We start from the raw sequence: 26446 nt of genomic DNA on the forward strand, positions 1-26446 counted from the left end.
CACAGCAAGGGCAACAAAAGGGAAAATAAATAAATAAATATTTTTAAAAATTTTTTAAAAGATAACAGGAGCCAGGTGATAGCGCACCTGGTTGAGCACACATTACAATGCCAAGGATCCGGGTTCAAGTCCCCAGTCCCCACCTGCAGGGGAATGCTTTGCAAGTAGTGAAGCAGTGTTGCAGGTGTCTATCTCTCTCTCTATCACTCCCTCCCCTCTCAATCTCTGGCTGTCTCTATCCAATAAATCAAATAAAGATAATTAAAAAAAATTTTTAAGAAATCTATAAAAAAGATAATAACAATAAGTTGACAACTATTATTGCTTTTTTATTTGCATAAAGGGTTATCGCTGAAGCTCGGTGCCTGCACCACAAATCAAGCTCCTGAAGGCTATTTTTTCCCATTTTGTTGCCCTTATTGTTAATTGTTGCTGTTACCATTATTATTGTAAGTAGTATTGTTGTTATTGTTGTTGGATAGGACAGAGAGAAATGGAGAGAGGAGGGGAAGACAGAGAGGGGGAGAGAAAGATAGACACCTGCAGACCTGCTTCACCTCCTGTGAAGTGACCCCCCTGCAAGTGGGGAGCCAGGGACTCAAACCGGGATCCTAAGGCCAGTCCTTACGCTTCACGCCATATGCACTTAACTCACTGCATCACCACCCAGTGCCTGACAACTATTATTGACTACTAAATCAAAACAATGAGCTAAAGATTTCATATCTATCATCTCATCTCATCTGTATGGCAACTGTTCAAGTTGAGTAATTTGATTCCAATTTTAGTAAGGAGAAGAAAGTGGGACTCAGGGAGATCAAGTGACTTGGGCAATGCCACATAGCCATAATAAGGAGAAGGATTCTGTGCAAGCCTCAACACTGTTTAAAAAGCACATGTAGAAGTATCTATTTGGGGCAGATTCAAATGCAATCATTCCAACCAATTTCCATAGTGAAAAATAGTATTAATTTCACTATATATTAGCAAGTAATGCTTAAAGAAGAGGTACTGATTTCCTATGGAAAATCCTAGGTATTTTGTCAAGAAAACTAATTATATACATCTGGTGCAATCTCTCTTTAATGTATGATAGAGCAGTGGTCCAGGAGGTGGCGGGCACAGTGATAAAGCTTTGGACTCTCAAGCATGAGGTCCTGAGTTCGATCCCTGGCAGCACATGTGTCAGAGTGATATCTGGTTCTTTCTCTCTTCTATCTTTCTCATAAATATACATATACACACACACACACACACACACACACACACACACACACACACACACACATATATATATATATATATATGATAGAGCAGAAAAATTTCAACTTGATCTATCTGGCTATAATGGGGCTATGACAGGTCAAGTCAGAGCCTAAAATTCATGACCCGGAGGGAAATTCCTAAGTGCTAAGAAGTTAAAAGAAATCTGTCAGAGGAAAAGTGGATTGTGTTAGAATGCTTAGTGAAAGTCTATAAACCCAGCCTGCCTGGCCAAGAACTTGCTCTGTCTGCTAACTCCTGACTCCCAAACAAGAGAGCTGGCTAAGGCTCAACTAATCCACTCGTGTTGACTTCAGCGATTCCAGGAGAAACTGGGCTGCCTCCAATAATTCTGAAGCAGCAGTTCCAAAGACTCAGAAAAGATCATTTCTTCAAATGAAGTCTAAGTTCCCTGAAAAAAAAAAAGAGAGAGAAAGAAGACTGTTAGGTAAAAGGTTGACTTTGTCACTGTAACCTGAGGGCAGCCGCTATGTGCTCTAGCTGGTGTCCAGCACTGTCCCCAGGCTTAAAGCAGGTAATTATAATGTGGGCTAAACAAAGGACAGGACAGAACCTGGGTTCCTAAGGAAGGAAAATTCCCACAGAACAACAAAAAACAAAAACAAATTAGTACTACAGAGGCAGGACATAGTTTTAAAAAAAGATAATTTGTTAAATTGAGGGATAGGAAAACTGTCTAACATATTTAAGGGAAAAAATAGATATGGATAATAGTAATAATTGCAGTTAACACTTTACGCCAGACACTGGTTCTAATCTCAAAATATTATGTCTCTGTTACTCACCTGTGTACACCAAGCACCTAATTCAGAAACTGGGGAACACAGTAGGAGCTCAGTTTAGGGCTTTAGTAATCTCTGAATGGGAAAAACAGGTGCTTCCAATTTTATCTATTAATGAACTCATAGATAAAACAGAAGTCATGGGTGGGAGGTTTGGAAATAATACTTAGCTAAAATAAAAAAAAAAAGGGGTGGCTGGGAGAGAGCTATACCCAGTTGAGCTCACACCTTCCTACCATGCTTAAAGTCTGAGCCGTCAGTATCACAGGGGAGTATCATGCATGGCAAGTGCTATCTCTCCTCTTACCCTCTCTGTCCCCCTCCCCCATCTAAAAAAAATGGGGTGGGGGACTTTAAAGGCCAGGAGATAGCTCACCCAGTAGAAAGCACTCTTTTTTTTTTTTTTTTAACTCTTTACCATGTGTAAAGTCCAGGGTTCGACCATGCTTACCACATGAGAGCACCGGTATGGGAGAAACTTCACACACAGTGAAGCAGTGCTGTAGTGTCTTTTCTTCTCTCTCTCTCTCTCTCTCTCTCACTGTCTTTGGAAAAATACCTCCAGGAGTGATGGAATCACATATTATTGGGGTACAGAAAATAAATCAAATAAATAAATAAAGGATGGTAATTCTGAGCTCATGTTTTCTAACATCACTCAGCAATAATTATGTGCTAGGCACTGAAGTTGGCCCTAAAGGTAAAGAGATTAAAAGATAAGATATCTTCTGGGCTTGATAAAACTCAAAGAAGGTAGTTCATTAACCAACATTCATCAAATCCCTATCCAGTGTCAGGCTGGGCAAAATGGGGAGAAAGAGACAGAGAGAGAAGGAAGTCTCTCTTTATCCTCCAGGAGCTGTTGGTTGGTCATCTGTAACAGTTTCATATACAGAGTTATGGCCAGAACAGTAAGGGAGGGGTTCTGTCTGAAAAGAGTTAACACAGCTACCTTTATCTCTGAACTTCAAGCAAAGGATAGCAATCTCTGATCAAGAAAGTAATAGACTCCTCTGTTGACAGTCTTTTTCATGTAACAAATTCCTGCCTTTATTCCTAGGAATCTGTATTTAAATTCTTTAAATATTCTAGAGTCCCAAAAAATGGCTTTTTCAAGCCCATAGATAAGCACTAAGCTTTAACAATCCTCAGTTATGTGACAATTTTGAGATTTGGTGGTGTAGGGACACAACGAAGACAGAACCCAGACTATAGTTCTGTAAGAGAGTTCTCAGTATTTTGTGCTGTTACCCCCAAAGCATCTTTTTAAAATAAAAGCAGATGGTTATTGCTTAATAAATGACAGCGACTGATGCTGTAGCTGACGACAGGTGAGGCAGAGAGGACCCCCAACAGGAAGTCACAGAAGAATTAGAGGGGACTAAACATAAAATGATCACTTTTGCTATCTATAGGCAAGTTGTGATCAACTCTAGCTCCAGAATCAGCGCCAGCACTTGTCATATTCACTTTCTTTAAACTTTGTCAACATTGGGCCCAGGGCCCAACATGATTTTTTTTTTTTTTTTTTTTTTGAAAAATAGCCAACTAGTTAAAAGACCCCCAAATAGCTGAGACCTGGTTGTGTGTGTGCAGCTGCCATTTGACCCAGGATGTGGAGATTTGTGCAGTTTAAAGCTCTAGACAGCTTTTTTTCCCCAATCCTTTTTCTGTAGCTATGCTAACATGTACTACACAGCCTACCTGGCAGTGGTCTGCTGGTTCAGGAAGTAGAGCTGGTGACAGAAGCACTAGGGAGACGGGGGAGTTCAAGAGAGCAAAATGAAAAGGTCTAGGAGCCCTACTAGCTAGTGCAACCATCTCCTTAGCAACTCATCACACCCTGGCCATGGGGGTTGGGGGAGGACAGTTTGCTCTTTTCACACTCTGTGTGAGGCTCTGGTGAAGATAAAAAGGGACAGGGTTCTGAAATGCTGAATGTTACCTTTGACTCTAGACACCTTAGAGGACTCCCAGTGCCCAGTATCTTTTACTCAGTGTTTAGTGCTGAACATGCTACATATCTCAGTCGTCTAAATTGTACAAACCATATGGGAAGCAGCAGAGAGTAGAAAAACTGGTCTAACTTCAGTGAGACACAGATTAGACAGCATGGTGAAGGAACACAGGGCCAGAAACAAGTGCAGAAATATTCCCCTGGGTTATAGAACTAATAACTGAAAAACACGTTTGGTGGGAAGTATGAGACAAAGTTCAAATGTATCTCATCATTCTTCCTTTTTGGTTGTGCAATAAGAATAAAAGTGTCCAAGTCTCGTATCTTCTCTTTACATGCATGCTGGGCTTCATTCACATTTATACAAAATAAAACTGTGTCAGCTTGTTTCCTCTTCATTACCTTTATATGAGAAGTCTGTAAAAATGGTTACATCTTCACTCTTAATTGAGCCACTTTTCATCACAGTCAGTGAGTTGGATAAATTCGCATACTCCAATGACTTCTAACTACTAGTGTCAGTAAAAGAATTATATATCCCACTTTTCTATGTTTGCTATAGGAGAAAGGTTAGATGGATAAGGGCTAGTCTAAACTTTCTAGGAATTTTCAGAGGTAGAGAGATGTATGTGATATGAGCTGGAAGCAAGCAAATCTGAATTCTAATCCTAATTAATTTCGACCCCCATTAAACTTATTTGTGCCTTAATTTTCCTACCTATAAAATGGGGCAAAACTACGTTGCACATGGTAAAGTATGCTTTCTCCTGACCCTTGAACTCCCCCCTCCCCTTTTAAGATAGAGATAGAGAGGATAAGAGACACCATAGCACTTGCCATGCTTGCTCTACTTTGCTTTCATAACCAATAGTTAACATCTGTGCTGAGTATGAAATGATATTTGGCTCCTAGAGTGTCCCTGGGGGCTGGGCAGAGGCTCACACCTAAGAGCACACACATTATCGCCCACAAAAACCCACCTGGGCTCAAGGTCCCAGTCCCCATCTGCAAGGGGGAAGCAACACAAAGCAATAAAGTAGTGCTGCAGGTGTCTTTCTCCCTCCCTCTCCCTTCTCTTTCAACCTCTCTGTCCCTGTACATTAGAGAAAGAGAGAAGGAGAGAGAAAGGTCCCCAGGTACAGAGGATTTGTCATGTAAGCACCAAACTCCAGTGGCTTGATACTGGTGGCAATAATAAATGTGAGTTTGTGTATGTGTGTGCGTGTCTGTCACCAGAAGTTCCTGCTCCTTACACTCAGACACCTGAGGCCTAGGCTTACAGATCACTAGTAACTAATGCATTAGTCACCGCCTTTGTTGACTGGAAGCATCAGGTAGCTTTCTGAAGAATCCCTTTAAGAGAACTCCCAGGCTGTGAGAACTGAACATGCAGGTTGGGGAGAGCTGAATGGGTAAACTAAGCACTGACTCATGATGGGGTGAGGGGTGGGCAGAGAGGGGAAAACAAATTCCTGAAACCAAATAGTGGCTTCAGTTGAGGCACCAACAGCCCACCTTTTGTTGATGCATTTATCACCATACCTAGCTCCAGGGAAGGTCAAGAAAGACTCAGTAAGAACAGCTGCTGGGTGCAGTCGATCTGATCCTTAGTTTATTTTAAATCTGAGAACTACTGAGTCCACAGATGCTTCTGTACAGACAAGTGCCAAAGGCTGGCTTTCAGGTTGAAAGGCTCTTGGGCATCCCTGCCTGAAGCTGAACCTAGTAGCCCTGCGCCCTGGCTGGTGGCTAGAGCAGGGGCAAGAACCCGAGGGTGCAGTCACCCCAACTACAGAAAAAACCAGCAGGGTCCCAGTCCCTTCAGGATCTGCTGTTCCATTGCCTTGGGGAATAGAGGGCTGTCCCACGCAGCAAGTGTGCAATAGGTGACTCACTGACTAGTCAGTTTTGTGCTAAGACTGGGGGTTCTATGGTGGCCCGGGGTCTTGCAGGAGCTTAGCGGTTACACAAGAGGAGGAAGAGCTCAAACCAAATAGTCGGTAGATGGGCGCCCTGATGTGGGCGCGGTGGGGCAATCCACACGGTCCTGCAAGCTCCCAGACAGGGGTCACAAGAAAAGGGGAAACGCTTCAAGGCAGAGAATAACGGAGAGAGCCCGTGAGGGTGCAAACAACCCGGGCACTGCACAGTCCGTGCTGCCATCCCGGGCCTCGGTTTCCCAGTCCTGCTACTCCTTCAGGGCGCTTACAGTATTTCATGCTGAGGCCATCCAGAGCTCGGGAACCGGAAAAAGAGGAAAGCGAGGGAAAAAGACAGGGAGGGAAGAGGGAGGAGCTGCAGGGAGCCCGCGAAGGGAGGTGGCGGGTGCTGGGCGGGCTTGCAACCTTTCTCCCTGCCCCGCACCTGGATTCTCACGGCCCGGTGGACACAGACCCCGCGTCCATTGCGTTGGAGCACGATGGCCAGGGTCCTGCCTCCGCACGGCGGTTCCCGGCGCCTTAGTGGGCAGCTCTGGAATTGCTAACTGGGCTGGGTGGCAAATAGCCTGGCCGGGGTCTGCAGAGCAGGTGAGTGCGGCCCAGGGGGATGTCGCCTTCGGCTTGGGGATGGTGGGCTTCCAGCGTCCCAGCTCACGTGGCGATCGCGCCAAATAGTATTCCCCAATTTTTAAGCACGGGGAGGGGGCACTTGCACACACACACAAAAAAAAGTGGTGGGGGAAAGTTTCTGAACTTTTCCCTCAACTTGGTCGGAGGAGGGTCCAGGGGCGGAGGCTACACCCTGATTGGCCGCTGGCTCGGGGAGGCGGGAGCTGATTGGCTCGCGGGTCCAGACCGGGCAGAGCGGGGGGTGGGGGAGGGGCGCGGCCCTCCCCACCCGCGGGGGCGCCTCGCGCCGGGAGCGGGTTAATTTCAAATCGGGGACTCGACTGCCCCTGGACAGTCACGCTCCCACTGTCCGCCCGCTGGCCCGCCAGCCGCGACCCCGGCATCTCCCTCCGGCACCCACCTCGGCGCGGCGTTAAGGACCCACGGGCGGCCCGACACGCGGGTTCCCGGCCTGAGCGGGGAAGGGGCGGCGACGAGCCCCCGCTCAGCCTCCGCCAGCTCCAACTGTGAAGCGAACTGACAGGTCAGCGGGGCGCAGAGGAACTAGGCGCCCGGTCCTCCCGAAAGCCGGAGCAGCGGGCTGGGGAGGGCAGCCGCAGCAGCGGCCGTTTCCCGCCTGTCGCTCAGCCGGGGGCCGTGAAGGGAGGAGCTGAGCTCCCGCGCTGAGGGGAGGGGGCGAGCGAGGGGGAGGGGCTGGGTTCCGGGCGCGGCTTTGCCCGCGCTCTGGCCCCGCGCTCTACGGGGCGGCGCCGACCACAGCCCGGCTTTCCGCGCCAAATTTTTAAATCGAAGGCGGAAGGTCAGGCCCCGCCCTCAGCGCCACCGACCAATCGCAGGTCCGCATCCGGCCCTCTGATTGGTCGGGCGTCGTTACCCTGGAGATTGCGGGATGCGGTCCGGGAACCGCGGGGCTGACTCCGCGCGGACTGGGCCGGGGGGGAGGTGCAGTTGGCGGGGCGGAGGGGGAAGTATGAGCCAGGCGGGGAGGGTGGCGGCAGGGCGACTGTACCTGGGTGGGAGACTGAGCCGATGCAGCCTCGCTTGGCCGACTTGGACGCCGTGGCGTGAGCTAGCTAAGCGGACTTCGAGTTCCCGGGCACTGTACATCTTCTTCGAGGGAAGTTCTACAGGGTTTCTCCGTCGTTTTGGCGCGCTTTAAATGCCAAGAGTAACTTGGGAGCTAAAGACTGAAATTTGGAAGTTTGCTATCAAAGAGTTTCCCGCGACTTAAGTGCTGAACCGAGTAGGTGCGTGTGCGTTAGAGGAGACATCCAGGCATCTAGATGCGGACTTCTTTCTATCAGATACTTGGGGTCGTTTCTGCTTAGCGGAAGCCCGGGTTGGGGCTCTTAGACCAAAGTTCTTGATCGATCGGTGAACAGGTGGGTCCTTGTTCATTCCGCGGCACCCGGAGAAAGGATGATAGAGGACTGTCTGTGAGGATGATAGAGGACTGTCACTAGGGGTGTTTGTAGAATGCTTGAAATCTCACGACAGCGAAATCAGTTGACTGAAGGAATTACTGACCTTTGATGGAGTCCTTTGCCCACCGAGGCCATCGGCCAGTCTGGAATGAAATGTAAATGTAGTTTGTTAGTTTCGTTTGTCTTTGTTTCAGTGACCAAAGGTATCTATGAAGGAACTTCCAGTGATCTTCTGGCATTCTTTCCTTCTTTCTTTTTCTTCCTTCCTTCTCTCCTTCCTTTATTTTTTTTAACTGTTTCTATTTCCTTCTCTCTCTCTCTCTCTTTTTTCTTAGGATATTAAACTTTGTATAAAACCGACTGGGTTACTTGAATAAGCAGGCTACTTGGGACGAACTCAGAAGTTTTCATTTTAAAAGAAACTAAATGAATGAGAAATATATAGGATGGAGAACGAAAAGGTACTTTCTTTTTTTTACTTCAGTTTTCATTTTTACAGCTTAAGGTCACTATCATTCTGTTAACTCTAATTTTTCAATATCTGATAGCTCACTGATGGCATGTTCATTTTCAGTTAGCTCTAAAAATCTACCAGGGAAGTCTAATTTTGAAGATGTGGAAAGTTGTCTAGAGTTAAAGGAATCTTACTAGTTTTCAGTGGTTTAGTGTAAGTCTTGATAAGCAGAGAGAAAGGGGATTTCAAGAATAATAAAACATGTTGCATTGCAATATTTCTGATATATTGAACAATCAAAATTCAGAAAGAGGATTTGACATACTTTGAAACTGAACTTCGTTTAGATAATTTTCTGGTAAATCAGCTTTACAAGCACCTACTTATGAGTCATTTTTGCAGTATAGAAAAAGAATTGTCAATGAGAGTGTCTTGATTTAACTTTAACTACTGATAGATTAAAGACTGCATTTGCAAATTTCCTATAGTTTTATAGACTAGTAAAACTATAGGAAATTTGATTAGAAAGTTGATGCTGCTTCTTGATAGTCTGAGGCCAAGACCGGCAGCCTTTAGATCAATCCTATTTTTGAGTCATACCTCTTAGATGCACATGTTCACATATGCCCTCCATTGGATTCATAACACTTTGATTGAGGGGATTCAGACCCAGTCCTATGTGAATTCTCCCTGCCTGGATATCAGTTTCTGCAAAACAGGACTGACTACAGGGTTGGGTGAAAATAGTAATGGAAAAAACACTTGATAAATCCCAAGATGTCACAGATATAACCTAGTTCCAGTAATCTTTGTTCCCAGAGTTACTGAAAAACTAATGAATCTGTTCACTTAACTGTCATTCCAAATATTTCCTTTAAAAGATAAAGAATGTGTAATGTCCCAAGTGTCCAAGTAAAAGAAACATATCCTACAGTCTTATTTATGAGCTGTTGTTACTTTACCTTTATGTCCCAGTGACTAGTTCACCTCTTCCAGGAAATAGCTTTGTGATCTGGTAACTAATTTTAGTGCTCTGTGCCCTATTTCTCTCTCTCTCGCGCGCTCTTTTAATTGTTTTTATTTATTTATTATTGGATAGAGACATACATTGAGAGGGGAGGGGACAGAGAGGGCAAGAAACAGAGAGATACCTATAACACTGCTTCACCACTCATGAAGCTTTACAGGTAGGGGCCAGGGACTTGAACCTGGGTCTTTAAGTACTGTAATGTGGGTGCTTAACTAGATGCACCACTACCTGGCCCCTGTGCCCTATTTCTCCATCTGTAAGGTGAAGCATTTAGATACTCAAAAGAGCTGACGTTTCTGGCTAGGAATCCTGCTCTTGGACACTCTTGATTTTGTTCCCTACTAAATATTGCCAATGTGTTTGGCCATATACTAGCCCTCAGTCTTGTCTCCTTGTTTCTCTGGCCCTTTCAAGTCAGCAGTGTTTTACTGAGTGCCAAATACATTTCACTATTGTAATATAATAGGTGAATACACAAATGAATGGGATATAGAGGGGCTTTGTTTAGTACAATGACATAAGAAAACGATGCTCCTTTTACCTTTGAAACACTTAAAACTGTTAGCCCTAACGGGAAGCTGAGTCAAAAGTAGAAGGAAATTTTTCATACTATCTCTGATAATTCTTCTGTGAATCTAAAATTAATTACCTCAAGATAAAAAGTTGAAAATTATAAGTCTTGCAGATTTTTTTTAAATTCTTGGAACATGAGATTTAAAAAATAGATTCATGCTTTGCTGCAAAATTAAAAATTGAACATTTAGTTATTAATAAGAATGGGCATGGGGTGGTGAAATAGCTTGCTTGTGTGTAATGTTTTATTTCTTGTACAATGTGTAGAGTCAAAAGCTATGTTTTCATTTAATTATTTTCTTGTTTTAAAACAGGAAAATCTCTTTCCTGAGCCTAATAAAAGAGGACTGATGAAAACTCCACTGAAAGAATCTACTGCAGCAAATATAGTTTTACCAGAAATCCAGCCTGACCTTGGCCCTCTAACCACACCCACCAAACCCAAGGAAAGCACTCAAGGAGAACCCTGGACACCAACAGCCAATCTGAAAATGCTCATCAGTGCTGTGAGCCCCGAGATTCGCAGCAGAGATCAGAAAAGGGGGTTATTTGACAATAGGAATGGATTGCCTGAGACCAAAGATTGTTTACATGTAGGTTTGTAGAAGACTGGGTGGAGATTAGGGAGGCTGGAGGATAAAGGGAGTTGTAGCAGTTATAGAAGTGCCTGCAATATAAAGTCTTACCTCCGCAAACTTAGCCTCCTTTGGAATATCAGGAAGGTTCGGATCCCATTAAAACTAGGAATTCCAAACCTTTGACTTATTTCCCATTACATCTTCCCTTTTAGATATGCCAGCTAGTTTATACTAGCTCCTTCTCCCCCACCACCACCCTCAAACTGCAGTTAATTGAAGTTAAGCAAGTGTTAGTCATCAAATACAGGTGCCTCTAATAAATCTGTCAAACTTTGTTTCAGAATAAGACATTATTTACCTTTTGCTTTATAGGAACACTTATCTGGAGATGAATATGAGAAATCTCAACCAAGTCGAAAAGAAAAAAGTTTAGGATTGTTGTGTCATAAATTCTTAGCAAGATATCCTAATTATCCCAACCCTGCAGTAAATAATGACATTTGTCTTGATGAAGTAGCAGAGGAACTGAGTAAGTATCCAAGAGCTCACTAAAATGGTTAATAATTAACTTTATGAACTTACTCCTTCACACCCATGCTTATGTAGCCACAGTTTGTAATAACAGTTGACAATGAGCCCTATTTTTTTATGTTTATTTATTTTCCCTTTTGTTGCCCTTGTTTTTTTATTGTAGTTGTAGTTATTGATGTCATTGTTAGATAGGACAGAGAGAAATGGAGAGAGGAGAGGAAGACAGAGGGGGAGAGAAAGATAGACAACCTGCAGATCTGCTTCACTGCCTGTGAAGGGACTCCCCTGCAGGTGGGGAGCCAAGGGCTGAACCAGGATCCTTCTGCTGGTCCTTGCGCTTTGCGCCACGTGCGCTTAACCCACTGTGCTACCGCCCGACCTCAGAGCCCTATTCTTTTAATAAAGATGTATCGTTTCCAATATCACTGATTCTCAAAACAGAAAGAGTTACAAAGGATATTGCTTTTAACTGCATTCCAAAAGCTCTGAAGTTTTGAGGAAGGCAACACTGTTTCACAAATAGCTACAGATCTGGCCTTCTTTCTTGGCTCTCCTTCTAGAGTTACCTTGCAGACTTTTGTTAATGCTCCATCACCTTCTGTGAGTAGGAGCAGGACTTTAATGCCCAAAGCCTCTCAGTGCTATTCTGAGGACCAGCGCCATCTCTGAGTGTTCTGTTTTCAAAAGCTGATATGTTTCCTCTCCTCCTTTTATTCCTCTTTGTAGACTATCTAGTCATATAGTCCAGAACCTACTGATTTAATTTTAAAAGGCAGAAAAAAAATTAGTCAAGTCTACACATACTATAAAAACTAATCATAGTGATTTGTAATTTCTCATTATTTGCAGACGTTGAGCGCAGGCGCATTTATGATATTGTCAATGTCCTAGAGAGCTTGCACATGGTGAGCAGACTGGCCAAAAACAGGTATACTTGGCATGGACGGCACAATCTCACTAAAACCCTTGGGACTCTGAAGATTGTCGGAGAGGAGAACAAGTATGCCGAGCAGATTATGATGATCAAAAAGAAAGAATACGAACAAGAGTTTGACTTCAATAAGAGTTACAGTATAGAGGACCATATAATCAAATCAAGTACTGGTCAGAATGAACACCCAGATATGTGTTTTGTCGAACTCCCTGGAGTGGAATTTCGGGCAGGTGAGAGATGGTTTTCATTAAAAAGCACAGGTAGAGTGGCACTTCTCATAGGACTTAAAGTTCCTTGGCCAACACTGCTGTATAGCTCGTGCTGCCTTTAATGTTAAAGCACTGCAGTTGTTAACTGTATGATCAGGTCATGGTATTTTTAGTCTTATTACTTTAGAAGTCACTTGTCCCTTCATGGATTTTAATTCTCTAATCTTCATCCTTCTCCAAAGCTTCTGTAAACAGCCGCAAAGACAAGTCTTTAAGAGTGATGAGCCAAAAATTTGTGATGCTGTTTCTGGTGTCAACGCCTCAGATAGTAAGCCTAGAAATTGCTGCCAAGATTCTAATTGGGGAGGACCATGTAGAAGATTTGGATAAAAGCAAGTTTAAAAGTAAGTGTCATGACTGCTGTAAGCTTTCAGACCCAATTCTTAAACAATTAAATCTCAGTAACAAATGAATTTCCAAATGCATTTGCTATAATAAACAAATATTCTCTGACTATGCATGTTGCTTTAGTTAACTTGTAGGATTCAGAGATATGCATTTAATTGCTCTACTTGTCTACACTTTGGCTTGTGAACAGTTCCTCAAAAGCTACCTCTCTTGTGGCGTAGTGACAGAACACATGTCTTGCTTGCGTGAGTGCCTGGTTTCCATCCCCAGCACCTCATAAAATAGTGGAGTTGTACTCTGGTCTCTCTTCTCTCTGTCTCTCAATAAAAAAGGGGGGGAATTGGTATATATTTTAAAAATGAAATGAGATACCCTCTGGTTTTTAAGTATGACCTTAGTGCATATAGTAAAGCAATTAGCAGATTATAATACTAAGAAAGTTTAACTTGTTCCAATGTGATGGGATAGACTCTCTTACAAAGGACTAGGGATGTCATTCACACTAATATCTAGGAAGTATCATCTTGTTACTGAGGATTATTCAAGGAAATAATGGATTTGAGTGTGGCACTATATACACACTGTTGAATGGCTGTTCTGAGAATGAAAGCAGAGCTAGAGGGGAAGAGATAATCTTGGGAACAAGAAGATGTAAGGCTCATGAGGAAGACCAAGAACAGCTCTTGGTCTCTTTTGTAAGAGACAAAAGGAAACATCAGGAAGGAAATTTAAAAGGTTAAGACCATGGAGGTAGAGTGGTTAAGGTTAAGACCATGGAGGTAGAGTGGTTAAGGTTAAGACCATGGAGGTAGAGTGGTTAAGGTTAAGACCATGGAGGTAGAGTGGTTAAGGTTAAGACCATGGAGGTAGAGTGGTCCCAGTGAAACCTGTCAACTGTTACTATAAATCTCTTGTGAATGGATCACAGTATCAGGACCTGCCAACTGTTACTATAAATCTCTTGTGAATGGATCACAGTATCAGGCATAGGGGAATTTTAAAAGGAAGCAGAATGTGTCTGAGTAAAAGAAACAATATCACCTTCCACTGAACTTCAGTATGTGCAGAGTCAGGGGAATGGCAGTATGTAAGTCAGAAAGGCATAATCTGAAACAACATCAAATGCTCAGGTTTTTTTTTAGAATGAATTATATCTCTTTTCTGGGTCTCCAAAAATCATTTGAAACCCTTATATTAGAATCCTAGTGGCGGGAATGGAATTATATTCCTGTTAATATGTAATTTTGTAAATCGATATTTGAATAATAAAATAATAAAATAGTAATAATAAAATAATAACTAATAAAAAATGCCCCCAAAACCCATATTTAGTCTGGGGAGTGAGGTTAAGAGCACAGGATTTGCATGCCTAAGGTTTATAGGGATGGGAAGGAGTTCCAGCACCACCATAAGTCAAAGCTGACCAGTGCTCTGGTGTCTCTCTCTTTTATTAAATAAATCTTAGTAAAATAAAATCTCTTCTTTTACACTTAACCTCGTTTGATACTGTAGCACTGTTCCCATATCCTGTTCCTAGAATCTCTAGCGGTCGACATCTAAATGAGCAGTAGTTGCAAAGTGGCATTGAGACATAGCTCTTTACTCTCTCTGCTGACTCTCACATGTGAGGTTATAAATAACTATTCTAAAATTGTCCCCAGAAGTGCCCTGCAGCACAGCTGGTTTGTCATTTTGAAAGAGTGGTTTTAGCCAGAATACCTGCTTTAAATTGGAAAAATACCCTAGGTGGGGTTCTTAAGGCTCTGCTCTCACCTCTGTGAGAAGCTTTGCAGGATAAAAATGGCCAGCACTTGGGCCCTGCTGTCTGTGCATCTCTCCTGAGGACCCTAGCAAACCTCCAAGCAGGGCATGAGGCAGCCTTAACCTGGGCCAGTAGAGGTCCCCCAACTGTGCTATTTGCCTGGAGGCTTTCACACAGACTCCTTCCCATCCCAGTAATGCCATATATCCAGATATTCCATGTTGCTAGTGTCTCTATAAAGAAAAAATTAAGTAAAGACAATAATAGTAGCAATTGGCTTGGGAGATCTGCAATTTCAGAAAACACATCCTGATACCACTGAAAGGCTGCCTGCTTTTTTCTGAGTCACCAGACAGTTTTCAGCTCTCCATTTCAGCCTTGGAAAGGATTTCAGGAATTGTATGTGATTTGCTGTATCCCCAGGGAATTCAGAACTTTGAGACAAGGCTATAAAGGAGTTCAATTTTGTAATTTTGTACAACCAAGCTGGAAGTAAAGGGAGACTTGTTGCAACCACACTTTCTAAGATTTGTAAAATTAAAAATCTGTGCATTACATAAGCACAATGTAAAAATCTGCAAATTTTGAAATATAGAATTTTCTGAGCATATGATACTAAATAAACCTTACACCATCAGTAGCAAATTACTATACTTATCATTGGTGCTTTGTTCTTAAAACACTTCTGAATCCTCATCAGAACATACCTAGCAATGGTAACTGTTTATTTAAAAATTTAGCAAAGGTCCCAGTAGGGTAATCTCATGATGTCTTTTTTTTTTCAGTGTATATTTTTTTGCCATCTCAAAATTCAGTATCAATAATAACTGATTCTTTTTATAGTTAATCTTTTAACTATAAAAAAATAAATAGTAAAAAAAATAAAAAGTAAAATAGTTCACTTGGATTATCACTTGGCTTATGCTAGACCCAAGTTCAAACCCAGCCCCCACTGTATTGAAGGATGCTTTTGTGCTGTGGTCTCTTTCACTCCCTCTTTCTGCCTCTTTGCTTCCCTACCTCTACCTAAAACAAAATAAAGCTATCTTTTAACTAAAGTGGTACTACTAAAATAACTTGAAAAAGTCACATTTTTCTGTTTCTGACAATGGGTAGGTTACTTTTTGTGTATACATGATTTCTTTATGAAATGGGATCCTTTGATCTTTCTTAATACAGTTAAGTGATGCATATACTTTTATTTTTTCCAGCAAAAATTAGGAGGCTATATGATATAGCTAATGTTCTGAGTAGTCTGGAACTTATCAAGAAAGTTCATGTTACAGAGGAAAGAGGCCGAAAGCCAGCTTTTAAATGGACAGGCCCAGAAATCAGTCCAAATCACAGTGGTATGTATTTGTGTTCTCATTTTTTACTTCATTATTTGGAATTAATGCACATTTGGAAATATATCCCCCCCCTTTCCTACCCTACCACACTCTCATTGGGAGAGGGTATTAAAATAAGTGATTGAAAAGATAAAGATGAGTGCCAGTATGGAAAGTTTGACAGCTGGTTCCATCAGTAAACCAAGATTCATAACCACCTCCCAATTCTCTCTACCTTGGTTAAAGAGTCTATATGAAAGGATTAGGGAGAAAAAAAAAATCAAGAACATTATAAGACATAAGCTACTGGTATTGTCATTATTGTGACCATATTAGAGCCTGTACACATTGAGAATATGGAATGAATTCATCCCAGTGTCTGTATTCTACTGGTTTCCACCTAAGCTCTGAGGTTCTGACATTTTGCATTCCAGCAAAAATGTTCTTTGCAACATGTGACATGGTGGCAGAGAAAGACTCACATTATAGTCTGAGCTCTGCCAGTTATTTGCTGTGTGACCTTGGGAAAGTTCAACTCCAAAGCTTAGTCTCCTCAACCAACAAAATGGGAGAACAAAAAGTGGAGGTGCTTTTGCAAAGATACTGTACTTGTGGGTATAATTTCAGAGAGGTCCATACCCAGGGACTAGATATACAAGCTCTATGCCTGGGCTAAGTTAGTTCACTTCCTGGGTCCACATTCTATAACTGAGAGAACTTGCTTTAATTGCTTAATAACTCTGAAATGGGGGTGCATTTTCTGAGAAGTACCTATTTAATAGAGTCTTTGAAAGTATTCAGGCTACTACTAGAGATAGGCTGGATAGCATATAAACAACAGAAATTTATTTCTCAAAGTTTTGGAAGCTGGAATGTCCAAGATCAAGGTGCTGACAGATTCATTACCTAGTGAAGGCCCACTTTAGAGATAAGTGTCTTTTGGTTGTAACTTGAATGGTGGAAGGGGACTTGGGAATTCTGTGTGGTCTTTTTTGTAAGAGCCACTAATCGTATTCAAGATGGTTAGTTCCTCCTGATCTAAGCACCTCCCAAAGGCCCCACCTCCCCATACCATTACAGTGTGCATTAGATATGGTTTCAACATAAAAATTTGGGGAGGGAACATAACTATTCAGTGTGTAACAATAAAGACCACCATACTTCACTAAACTAAGATTTCACTGATTATAAGATAATTTTTTTTACAGACAAATAAGAGAAAAAAGCTGTTGACAACACAGAACATTGCTAGTTATAAAATAAGGTGAATTTTAAATATGTTAAAGTGAAATACTATTCTATTCAGAAGTCATTTAACAGGATAAGCAAGGTTTTTATGTCCAAAGCCTTTGAAATAACATCTGGCACATAGGCATTACTCTATAACTATATAACCACCCCAATTCCTAAAATCATTTAGAATGGTACTTAACACTTCACATCTGAAAACAAAGCAGAATCACCACTGTTGTAAAACACTACCCTTTTCTCTTCCAGGTATCAGCCCAATTATTCCTTTTGCCCCCTCTAATTTGGAAGTGAAGCAACCTTCAAAAGAGAACTGTGCCAAAAACCTCTTTTCCACACGTGGAAAACCAAGTTTTACTAGACACCCATCTCTTATCAAACTAGTAAAGAGCATTGAAAGTGATCGGAGAAAGATAAACTCTGCTCCCAGTAGCCCTATTAAGACCAACAAAGGTATGTTTTCAATAATGTCAAGACTCTGCTAGGAGGAATTCAGTGTCTGCCTGATTTGTTAACTTGATCCCAAGGTGCTTCATAAAGAATCATTTCAATGCTCATTTTCCCACACCTTCTAAAGGATAAAAAAGTAAAGTTGGGGGTCTGGATAGTGGCACACTGGGTTAAGCGCACATAGTAGGAAGTCCAAGTACCCAAGCAAAGATCTGGGTTCAAGCCCCTTGCTCCCCACCCTTAGGGGGGGTCACTTCACAACTGGCTCCACTCTGCTGTTTAATCACATACTGCCTTCCATTATGTCCTGTTTTTCTCTGACTTACTTACTTACCTAAATTTGTGAAGGATGGGTGCCAGAGTCTTCTGTGCACTAGCACAATACTTTAATAATTAAATGCACTTAACTATTGACATTGTCACACTGAAACCTGTAATTTACCTTCCTCTTGCTATGTAAAAAAAAAAATTAAGATGATGCCTTGTCTTAAGGCAGTAACAAGTCTGTCTGTATCTGTAAAATGAATCAATAGACTCTGATGAAAAATCTGCTTTTAAACAAAGGATTAATCTCCCTAACAGAAATGAAAAACGAATACACCATTGACTAGCTTTTTTAAAAGTGTGATGTAGAAAACTGAGTCTAAAGGGACGGGCAGTAGGGCACTGGGTTAAGTGCAAGGACCTGTGCAAGGATCCCAGTTTGAGCCCCCGGGTCCCCTCCTGCAGGGGATTCAATTCACAAGCAGTGAAGCAGGTCTGCATATGTCTGTCTTTCTCTCTTCCTCTATATCTCCCCTCCCCTCTCAATTTCTGTCTTATACAATAACAGAATAGGAAAAATAGCCGCCAGGAACAGTGGATTTGTAGTGCAGGCACCAAGACCCAGGGATAACCCTGGAGGCAAATAAATAAGTAAAATAAAAAAGTAAATTGGGGTTTATTGTTTAATTGCTGAATGATTTCAAGTGTGAGGAGTGCTTGTTTCTTTGACTTAAGTAATATTTCATTTGTGAGTATTTTATTATTTTGCTTTGACCAACCCCTCTTGTTTTTATTTTACCAGTTGAAAGTTCTCAGAATTCTGCAGCCTTCCCAAATAAAATGGCTCAGCTGGCAGCAATTTGCAAAATGCAGTTAGAAGAGCAATCAAGGTAGGTTGCAGTGTTCTTTAGGAACAGAATGAACTGCCTTTACATTGCGTCATTAGGATTACATATTATATGTCAGGCTAGACATTAGCCTTGGAAACTGATGTGAAGATCTTTTCTACAGCTCATGCAGTCATTACAGAAACTCTGATAAAGTTTCACAGTTTAACATGAGGCTTAAAATAGTAGAGCATTTTAGGAAAAATGTGTTCCCATTGTGTCATGTCTGAATCTTGTCTTTTTAGTGACTCCAGAAAGAAAGTGAAAATTCATCTGGCAAGATCTGGACACTACAAACCTGTGGCCCCTCTGGATACCCCCTCAAATGCTGAGCTAGAGATGACAGCACCATCCCTCATCCATCCTCTGGGGGTGGTCCCCCTCATCCCCAGCCCACTGTCATCTGCGGTACCCGTGATTCTACCTCAAGCGCCTTCAGGCTCATCCTATGCCATCTATTTGCAGCCAGCTCAAGCCCAGACCTTGACCCCACCACAAGGCCTGAGCCCCACGGTCTGCCCCATCCCCTCCTCTGAAACTGTGGGATCAAAAGACTCCACAGACGCCAGTGGTGAGAAGGTGGCTAATGATACTGCTAATTCCAGTGTTTCCACAAGGCCTGGAAGCTTGCTGCCAGGACCAGAGAGGCAAGGTACAAAGAACCTAGACAGGGAGCCAACTGGAGAAAGAGGCTCAAAGAGGGCCAGCACACTCGAGGACAGTGGTTCCAAAAAGAGGTTTAAAGAAGAACTAAAAGGACTTGAAAACGTTTCCACAGTAAGTACAACCTTGAACTGTGCGAAGCCTTAGAAACTCAGTTGATTAGAGTGGAATTTAGTGGCTTATGAAATATACCAGAGCAAAGAGCAGCCTCTTGGAAGACAAGGAGCTGCTCCTTAGCATCCTGTAATTCAAACAAGGCCCCAGACAACTAATCCCCTGATGGAGATGACAGCAGGGACATTTTTAACCTTTGGAGGAAGGGATTATTTGCTGTCTTTTTAAAGCACATTGGGTGGTTGTCCTTAAGTCCATTTCTTCATCACATATTCCAAACACCTGTCATGAAAGTCTTAAATAATTTACAAGCAGACGTAACCCTGAATGAATGGGTGGATATATAGAGCTCTTATAACTCTTGCTTTCTGAGTCATTACCTAATGACTTGTTTGTTTGTTTTTAATGTCATGTATCTAGCATTTGTTGCCTAGAAGAATAAATTGTCCCTCAGTTTTCACTTTCTACCTGAACTTTAAACGAGAATTTCCATTTTGTGTAAATAGAAACGTCAAACTTGGCAAATTGTAAGTATGTTTGACACATTGGGTTATAATGATTTTGAAGTTCTAGATAATTTTTACCCCCTTAGGAGGAATTTGGTTCAGGAAGGAATGAGAATTTATAGAAATGCCTACTCAAATACCAGACAGCAGGATTATTAGGCACTTTTACATACATTATCTCATTTCTCTTCCTTAGGACAATTATGTATGAGAGACATTATCCCTGGATAAACACTACTCAGTGTGGAAGCAGAAATTAAGCTCATTTTATCCCTGCTGTTAATATAATTATTTCACTTCTCCACATCTTGTTTCTGCCTCTATAAAGAATTTGCTTCATCCATTTTTCTGACTATCTGAAGCACTATACTCAGATCGAATCACACCTAGTACCTATCCCTGGTGACAGAACTACATTGCAGTTTTGTGACATTAAGTGAATTTATTAAGAGGATGAAATTCATAATGGAGTTTATAGTCCTGTTAAGGCACTGTATAAGCTGAAAGTTATTATTCATAACTGTTACTCAGGAGACTTTAGTTTTTGTCAAATCTTCCCTGAGGTTGGCCTTATATTAACCACCCAAAATGTCTCATGTTGGTGTAGCATCACTGTGCATTTAATCTGTAAGCCAGAACGGAAATCAAGGCTTTGTCTTGATTCCATTATCTGAGAGGTCTAGAATCTCTTCTTCATGCTGGTGGTATGAGTAAATAATGATCTTCCTTGCCCACTTAGTTAGTCAGGGTTAGGATTTTGAGGGCTTGATTTTCCATGTCTCCCTACTTCTTTGCTTATTTTTATGCCTTAATTTGGACTGTTTCTTTTTAGGACAGCATGAGCAGAACAAAGACAGAGTTCCCTTCATTCAAGTATTTACTTAAGAATCGAAAAGAGTAAGAGAGTTCATGTAGGCTAGATAAAATGCTGTACACATTAAAATATGTAAAATTCATCCTCCAAACTTAAGAAATAGGAGTTGGACTCTTAGGATATTTTGTAATACACTACTATTAGTCTTGTGAAATAAACTAGTAAAACACTATTATGGGAAAGTACAATTAAAGATATCAGAACAACAATTATTTGTAATATACCTATATCCAACCTTTAAAGTTTTCTATTCCTGCAGCTATCTAGGAATCTTCTGGTAAAGATACCAAACTGTATCAAGCATCTAGGAAACAAAATTAAAGGCTTGTGTTACACATTTAACACTGCTGAACCTGAATTGTGAATTAACTGGTTCCCAAGGAGATGACAGAAACTATGAACAGATCATAGTAGACTGTGTAGATTGTTGTTTTGACATTGGGGAGATGATCTAGTAGATGAAGATAAAAGGGAGGGCTCCCTGACTTTCAAAAGTTGCTTTTACCTTTTGTCTGTCCTACTCATGATAAGGCTACAACAGACATTTCAGGCAGTTCAGCTACCCAGGCAGGCTTTCTTTACCTGATAAAGTACGGCAAGCTAACAGGTGTGGTGGGCAGTGCACACGGTACACAAAATACTTTGGCCTTGTCCATGAGGGAGATGATGATATTGTCTACAGCTTTGTTCAACAATGGGTCTTTAACAGCTTTCTTTTTTACCTATAGTTTGCTTTAAATCTGCCATGTTGCCCCTTTAGTTTGTACAGTATAAAATTGTTGGGTATCATTATAAAACTGTTTGATATCATGGAAACCTAAAATACTAGAAAGAAAATTCACGGTGGTTTTTGTTCTAAATCACGGGTCAGCAAAAGTTTCTCTAATGGGACAAATACTAAATATTTCTGGACTCTTGGGCCCCATGGCCTCTGTTGTACCTACTTAACTGTGCCATTGTGAGAAAATAAGAGTCATGGTACACAATACTTAAATGAATAAAAATCATGGCTGTGTTGGGGACCAGGCAGTAGTGCAGTGGGTTAAGAGCCCATGGCGCAAAATCATGGCTGTGTTCCAACATAACTTTTCTTAACATAAAAAAAAAAAAAAAAAACAGCCAAGAGGCTAAATTTTGGTCTGTAATTTGGCAACCTCCTTTCTGTAATTCAACATGTTCTTAATGCTTTCCCTGAATATCAACATAAAAAGTTAATTCTCAGGGGCCCGGTGGTGGCACACCTGGTTGAGCATACATGTTACAGTGCACAAGGACCCAGATTCAAGCCCCCAGTCCTCTCATGAAGTGGGAAAGTTTCATGAGTGGTGAATCAGGGCAGCAGGTGTCTCTATCTCTCCCTCTCTATCTCCCCTTCCTCTCCATTGTTGGCTGTCTCTATCAAATAAATAAAGATAATAATAAAAAAGTTAATTGTATAATAACCTGAAAAACACTGCATATTAGATGTCCTACTCTCATGATGAGAGTCTGTCTGAAATTCTCTAGTAAAAACACCATTTTCTTTTGTTTGATTCAACATTCCCCAAACATATTTGACCATGATTCAAATAGTATCTGCCTGTATCTCATGAGGCTGGATTCCTCAGAATACACTGGGATGTGCCATCCTGTGTGACTGCAGATCCGTCGGATTATCATGAACAGTACCAGTACAGTAATCTCCTGTGGGAAACTTGCTTCTCATAGTACCACATCATACCCAGAAATCTAGAGCTGGGGAGATGGCTCAGTAACAGAGCACATGTGAGGCCCCAACTTTAAGAGAGTAAAGACAGGTATAGAACAGCATAGAGTTGGTGGAGTGGTGCTTGGTCTCTCTCAGAAAGAAGGAAGGAGGGAGGGGAGGGAATAAACCTGATAGATGGACTCAGGATGCCAGTGTGAGAGTATATCCTTAAGCAAACTCAGAGCTATCTTTAGGACACTGCCTAGCACATGGCATTTAAGAGGTAAAGAAAGAAATGGTTTCTACAGGAGGGGGGAGGGATGGGCTTAAGAGGTGTCTACCTGTATCCTACACTGTTGGGGATTTTGGTCTGAGAACACAAATAAGCACCAAAAGATAATTGTTCCTTTAAAAAGATTTTTTCCCCATGACTTATGTGAAAAATAAACCTTTTCTCTTGTTTTCTAGACCTTGTTCCCATCAGGATATCTAATCCCTCTCACTCAGTGCTCTTCCCTGGGGGCAGAGTCCATTCTGTCCAGTAAAGAAAACTCAGGTACACTTTCCCCAAACCACAGGATCTACAGCTCCCCAATCACAGGTGAGTGTGTGCAAAACACTAGCCCCGTCGGCCAGCCTCAAGTTCACTTACGCCTTGTAAGTTTCTTAGATAAATGTCTGTGCTTTTAAGATATCCCCCCCCCCCCCACTTTTCTTTCCAGGTGTTATTCCAGTGACATCATCCGAACTCACTGCTGTTAATTTTCCCTCTTTCCATGTAACACCATTGAAGCTAATGGTCTCTCCAACTTCCGTGGCCGCTGTACCTGTCGGGAACAGCACGGCTCTCACTTCGAGCCACCCCATTCCCATGCAGAACCCAAGTTCAGCCATTGTAAACTTCACCCTGCAGCACTTGGGACTCATCTCCCCCAGCATGCAGGTGTCAGCCAGCCCTGGGGCCGGAACTATTCCCATGTCTCCAAGAATAGAGGGTGTTAGTGTTGCCCCAGAAAATGCAGGCAAACAACAAGGAAGGGGCACCAAGTATGATTCACCAGCTCCAGGCCAGAACCAGCTGAATGGACAATCAGTTGCTGTACCAGGAGCACAGCAGGTGAGAGTATTTCCACATAATTATTTTTCCCTAGAATTGTTAAACCCTAAATCTCAGTATAATGGAAAAGTTGCTTTCACTTTTCTTTGGAGAGGTGAGGGAGGGAGATAGGAAAGATAAGAAAATGAAGGTCTGCCTTCCTTCTGAGCCCAGGTAGAGTGTTGGGTTGTTATGAACTTTTAGTCTCAGCTGAACAAAAATAAAGTAGAACTCATAAAGGCTGATTGCAATGTCTGCTAGGCTCCCACCATGCAATGCATCCTTCCAGCCCAATCTTCTCAGGCTGTTAGGCCATTGTACTGGTGTACACAGGTTTGACTCATACATCCTTCTCTTTCCATTCAGCCTGTTCCTGTGACACCCAAAGGGTCACAATTGGTGGCCGAAAGTTTCTTCCGTACCCCAGGTGGACCAACCAAGTTGCTGGGCTCACCCTGCATGGATTTCGATGGTGCTAGTAAAACCTCTATAGGAACACTCTTTGTCCCACAACGAAAACTGGAAGTCTCAACGGAGGATGTTCACTAACTGGCAGAGTTGTTTAATAGAGAACTACTTCGGAAAACATATTCTTTGAAAAGACTGTAAATAAGTTGGTGGTTTACTTAATTTCAAAACAGACATTTGTTTTCGTACATACACACATACACACACACACATACACACGTGTATAAAGCTAGGCTCAGCCTCTGTCCTACAAAATAAAAATTAAATGTTGAACTAAGGTATATTAACTTCTAAGGGAAAAAGAATTATTATTTCAGCTGTGCCTCTATTATTATGCAAAGTAACCATTAAAGTTTACTTCCCTTTGAGTGAATATGTGACAACACTCAAACTTTGCACAAAGAAAACACTGTGATGTATAATGTGTATTTTTAAATAGGAAGGCTATAGCTATATTTTTTGTAATTTCTTTAACCCATTGTTGCTACAGTACGTCTTTTTTGTGAAGTTTGCAACAATCCTCAATCAAGTCTATGGAAAAATTATTTATAAAATGTATTTTTAATCATAAATTGTTCAAATTAAAAACTTTTCTAAAATGTATTTAACATCTTCATTTGATCAGTTAGGGGACTCCTAGAAAGAACAATTTATCAGACTTGGACAGATTCTTAGAAAGGAGAATATGTCTTGGATTTCTCTTCATACACAAGGTTTATAGATCTGATGATATTCTTCTCCCTTTTAGTTCTCATAATAGTCCCACTTTTCCAAAGGTATACATGGCTTTGAGAAGGCTCTGGTTTGGCCAAGGACACTCACTAAAGTACCATGTGCGTTTCCACCATACTGTGGGAGATTAGGAATGCAATGCAGGAATGGGGCACTCCCTGCCCTCCCTGGACCAACCAGCACCTACTCACTTTTGCTGCAGTTCACAGAGGGTGGACTCCAGTACTCTAAACCACACTAATGAGTGTCCTGCCTGCCGATGGAGGAATGTAGCAGTAAGATTTTTAATTTGTCGCCCACTCAAGGGACTATCCTGTTAAAACCCCCACCCCCAAAGCAACAATAAAAAGACAACAAGGGCAACAAAAGGGAAAATAAATAAAATTTTTTAAAAATAAAAGAAACTGCATTTGATATCAGATTTACACACACACACACAAAAAAAAAAAAGCCGCCCCATGATCGTGGGTCAATGGGTAGAGCACAGGATTTGTACACATGAGGTCTTAAAACACCAGTGCTAGGCTCTGGTCTCTCTCAATAAAATATATGACTAAATCCTTTCAAAAGATAGTTTTTACCATGCATAAGGATGCAGGTTCAGACTCCCAGTCCCCACCTATAAGTAGGGGGGAGCATCATGAGAGATGAAGCAGTGCTCCATGTCTTCGTCCCTCTAAATTTCTATCAAAAATTAAAAGAAAAAAGAAAGATAAACTCTCGTTTGTGTCTAGAGATGGAATGAACTATAATGTGTGGTCTCTCTTCTTGACTCCCCTGCTCCCTTATGGGACAAACTGCACCTTAAAAATTAACATGTACCTCCCCTGGCCAGGATCTTATCTATTTCCTACATGTTTACTGTATAGTGGGCACCCTGATATCCTTTTAAACATTATCTCTACAAACTAGGACTGAGGTCACAGGCTCACAGATCTCAGCAGCAAGTCCAGGGTCACAATGCTAACACATGCAAGGACTCAAACCCATGGCACTTGGCCCCTTGCAATGCATTCCCCTTCTGCCTCCAGACACATGTCTAACGAGTAACTCCAGTAGGAACCAAGCACATTGTTTCAGGGATGTCTGGGGCTTCAAAAGTTTGCCCCCAAGAGCCAGGTGGCACACTCAGTTAAGCACACATATCATGAAAGGCTTGCCCCCATCAAATATGTTTTGTTACCCCCTACACCTATGGATATCTAATTTCGATAAAGGGACCCAAATTATTAAATGGAAGAAGGAGGCTCTCTTCAATAAGTGGTGCTTGGAAAAACTGGGTTGAAATATGCAGAGAATGAAACTGAACCACTTTATCTCACCAGAAACAAAAGTCAACTCCAAATGGATCAAGGACCTGGATGTTAGATCAGAATCAAATACTTAGAGGAAAATATTGGTGTAACACTTTCCCACCTAAACCTCAAGAACATCTTTGATAATACAAACCCAATTGCAAGGAAGATTTTTAAAAAATCAACAAAGGGAGTCGGGCGGTAGCACAGTGGGTTAAGCACATGTGGTGCCAAGCACAAGGACCAGAATAAGGATCCTGGTTCGAGCCCCCAGATCCCCACCTGCAGGGGAGTCACTTCACAAGTGGTGAAGCAGGTCTGCAGGTATCTATCATTCT

At 41.8% G+C, this 26446-nt stretch overlaps 1 protein-coding gene and 1 long non-coding RNA gene across 8 annotated transcripts; one reads left to right on the plus strand and one right to left on the minus strand.

Annotated features, from left to right (window-relative positions):
- Window positions 1-952: 952 nt before the first annotated feature.
- Window positions 953-7127, minus strand: LOC132533902 (uncharacterized). Its single transcript, XR_009545659.1, has 2 exons — window positions 6994-7127; window positions 953-1675 (listed from the first exon to the last, which is right to left on the minus strand). It is a non-coding gene; the product is annotated as an uncharacterized LOC132533902 (long non-coding RNA).
- On the plus strand, window positions 6416-24680 carry E2F8 (E2F transcription factor 8). Of its 7 annotated transcripts, none has more exons than XM_060177045.1 (13): window positions 6416-6551; window positions 8353-8478; window positions 10389-10667; window positions 11025-11181; window positions 12033-12347; window positions 12569-12730; window positions 15708-15845; window positions 17322-17525; window positions 18589-18676; window positions 18919-19450; window positions 22986-23118; window positions 23240-23634; window positions 23980-24680. In XM_060177045.1, exons 2-13 carry the CDS (start codon window positions 8464-8466, stop codon window positions 24160-24162), a joined length of 2601 nt encoding a protein of 866 aa, XP_060033028.1. In that variant the 5' UTR covers window positions 6416-6551; window positions 8353-8463; the 3' UTR covers window positions 24163-24680. The 7 variants fall into 7 exon arrangements, 6 of the variants coding, with proteins under 6 accessions (XP_060033028.1, XP_060033025.1, XP_060033024.1 ...); XM_060177042.1 differs by lacking the exon at window positions 6416-6551 and adding an exon at window positions 6844-7116; XR_009545658.1 differs by lacking the exon at window positions 6416-6551 and adding an exon at window positions 7636-7975 and having other exon boundaries at window positions 23311-23634; window positions 23980-24199.
- The last annotated feature ends 1766 nt before the right edge of the window (window positions 24681-26446 follow it).

This window comes from Erinaceus europaeus, chromosome 17 (genome assembly GCF_950295315.1).
Source record: "Erinaceus europaeus chromosome 17, mEriEur2.1, whole genome shotgun sequence".
Classification (NCBI taxonomy): domain Eukaryota; kingdom Metazoa; phylum Chordata; class Mammalia; order Eulipotyphla; family Erinaceidae; genus Erinaceus; species Erinaceus europaeus.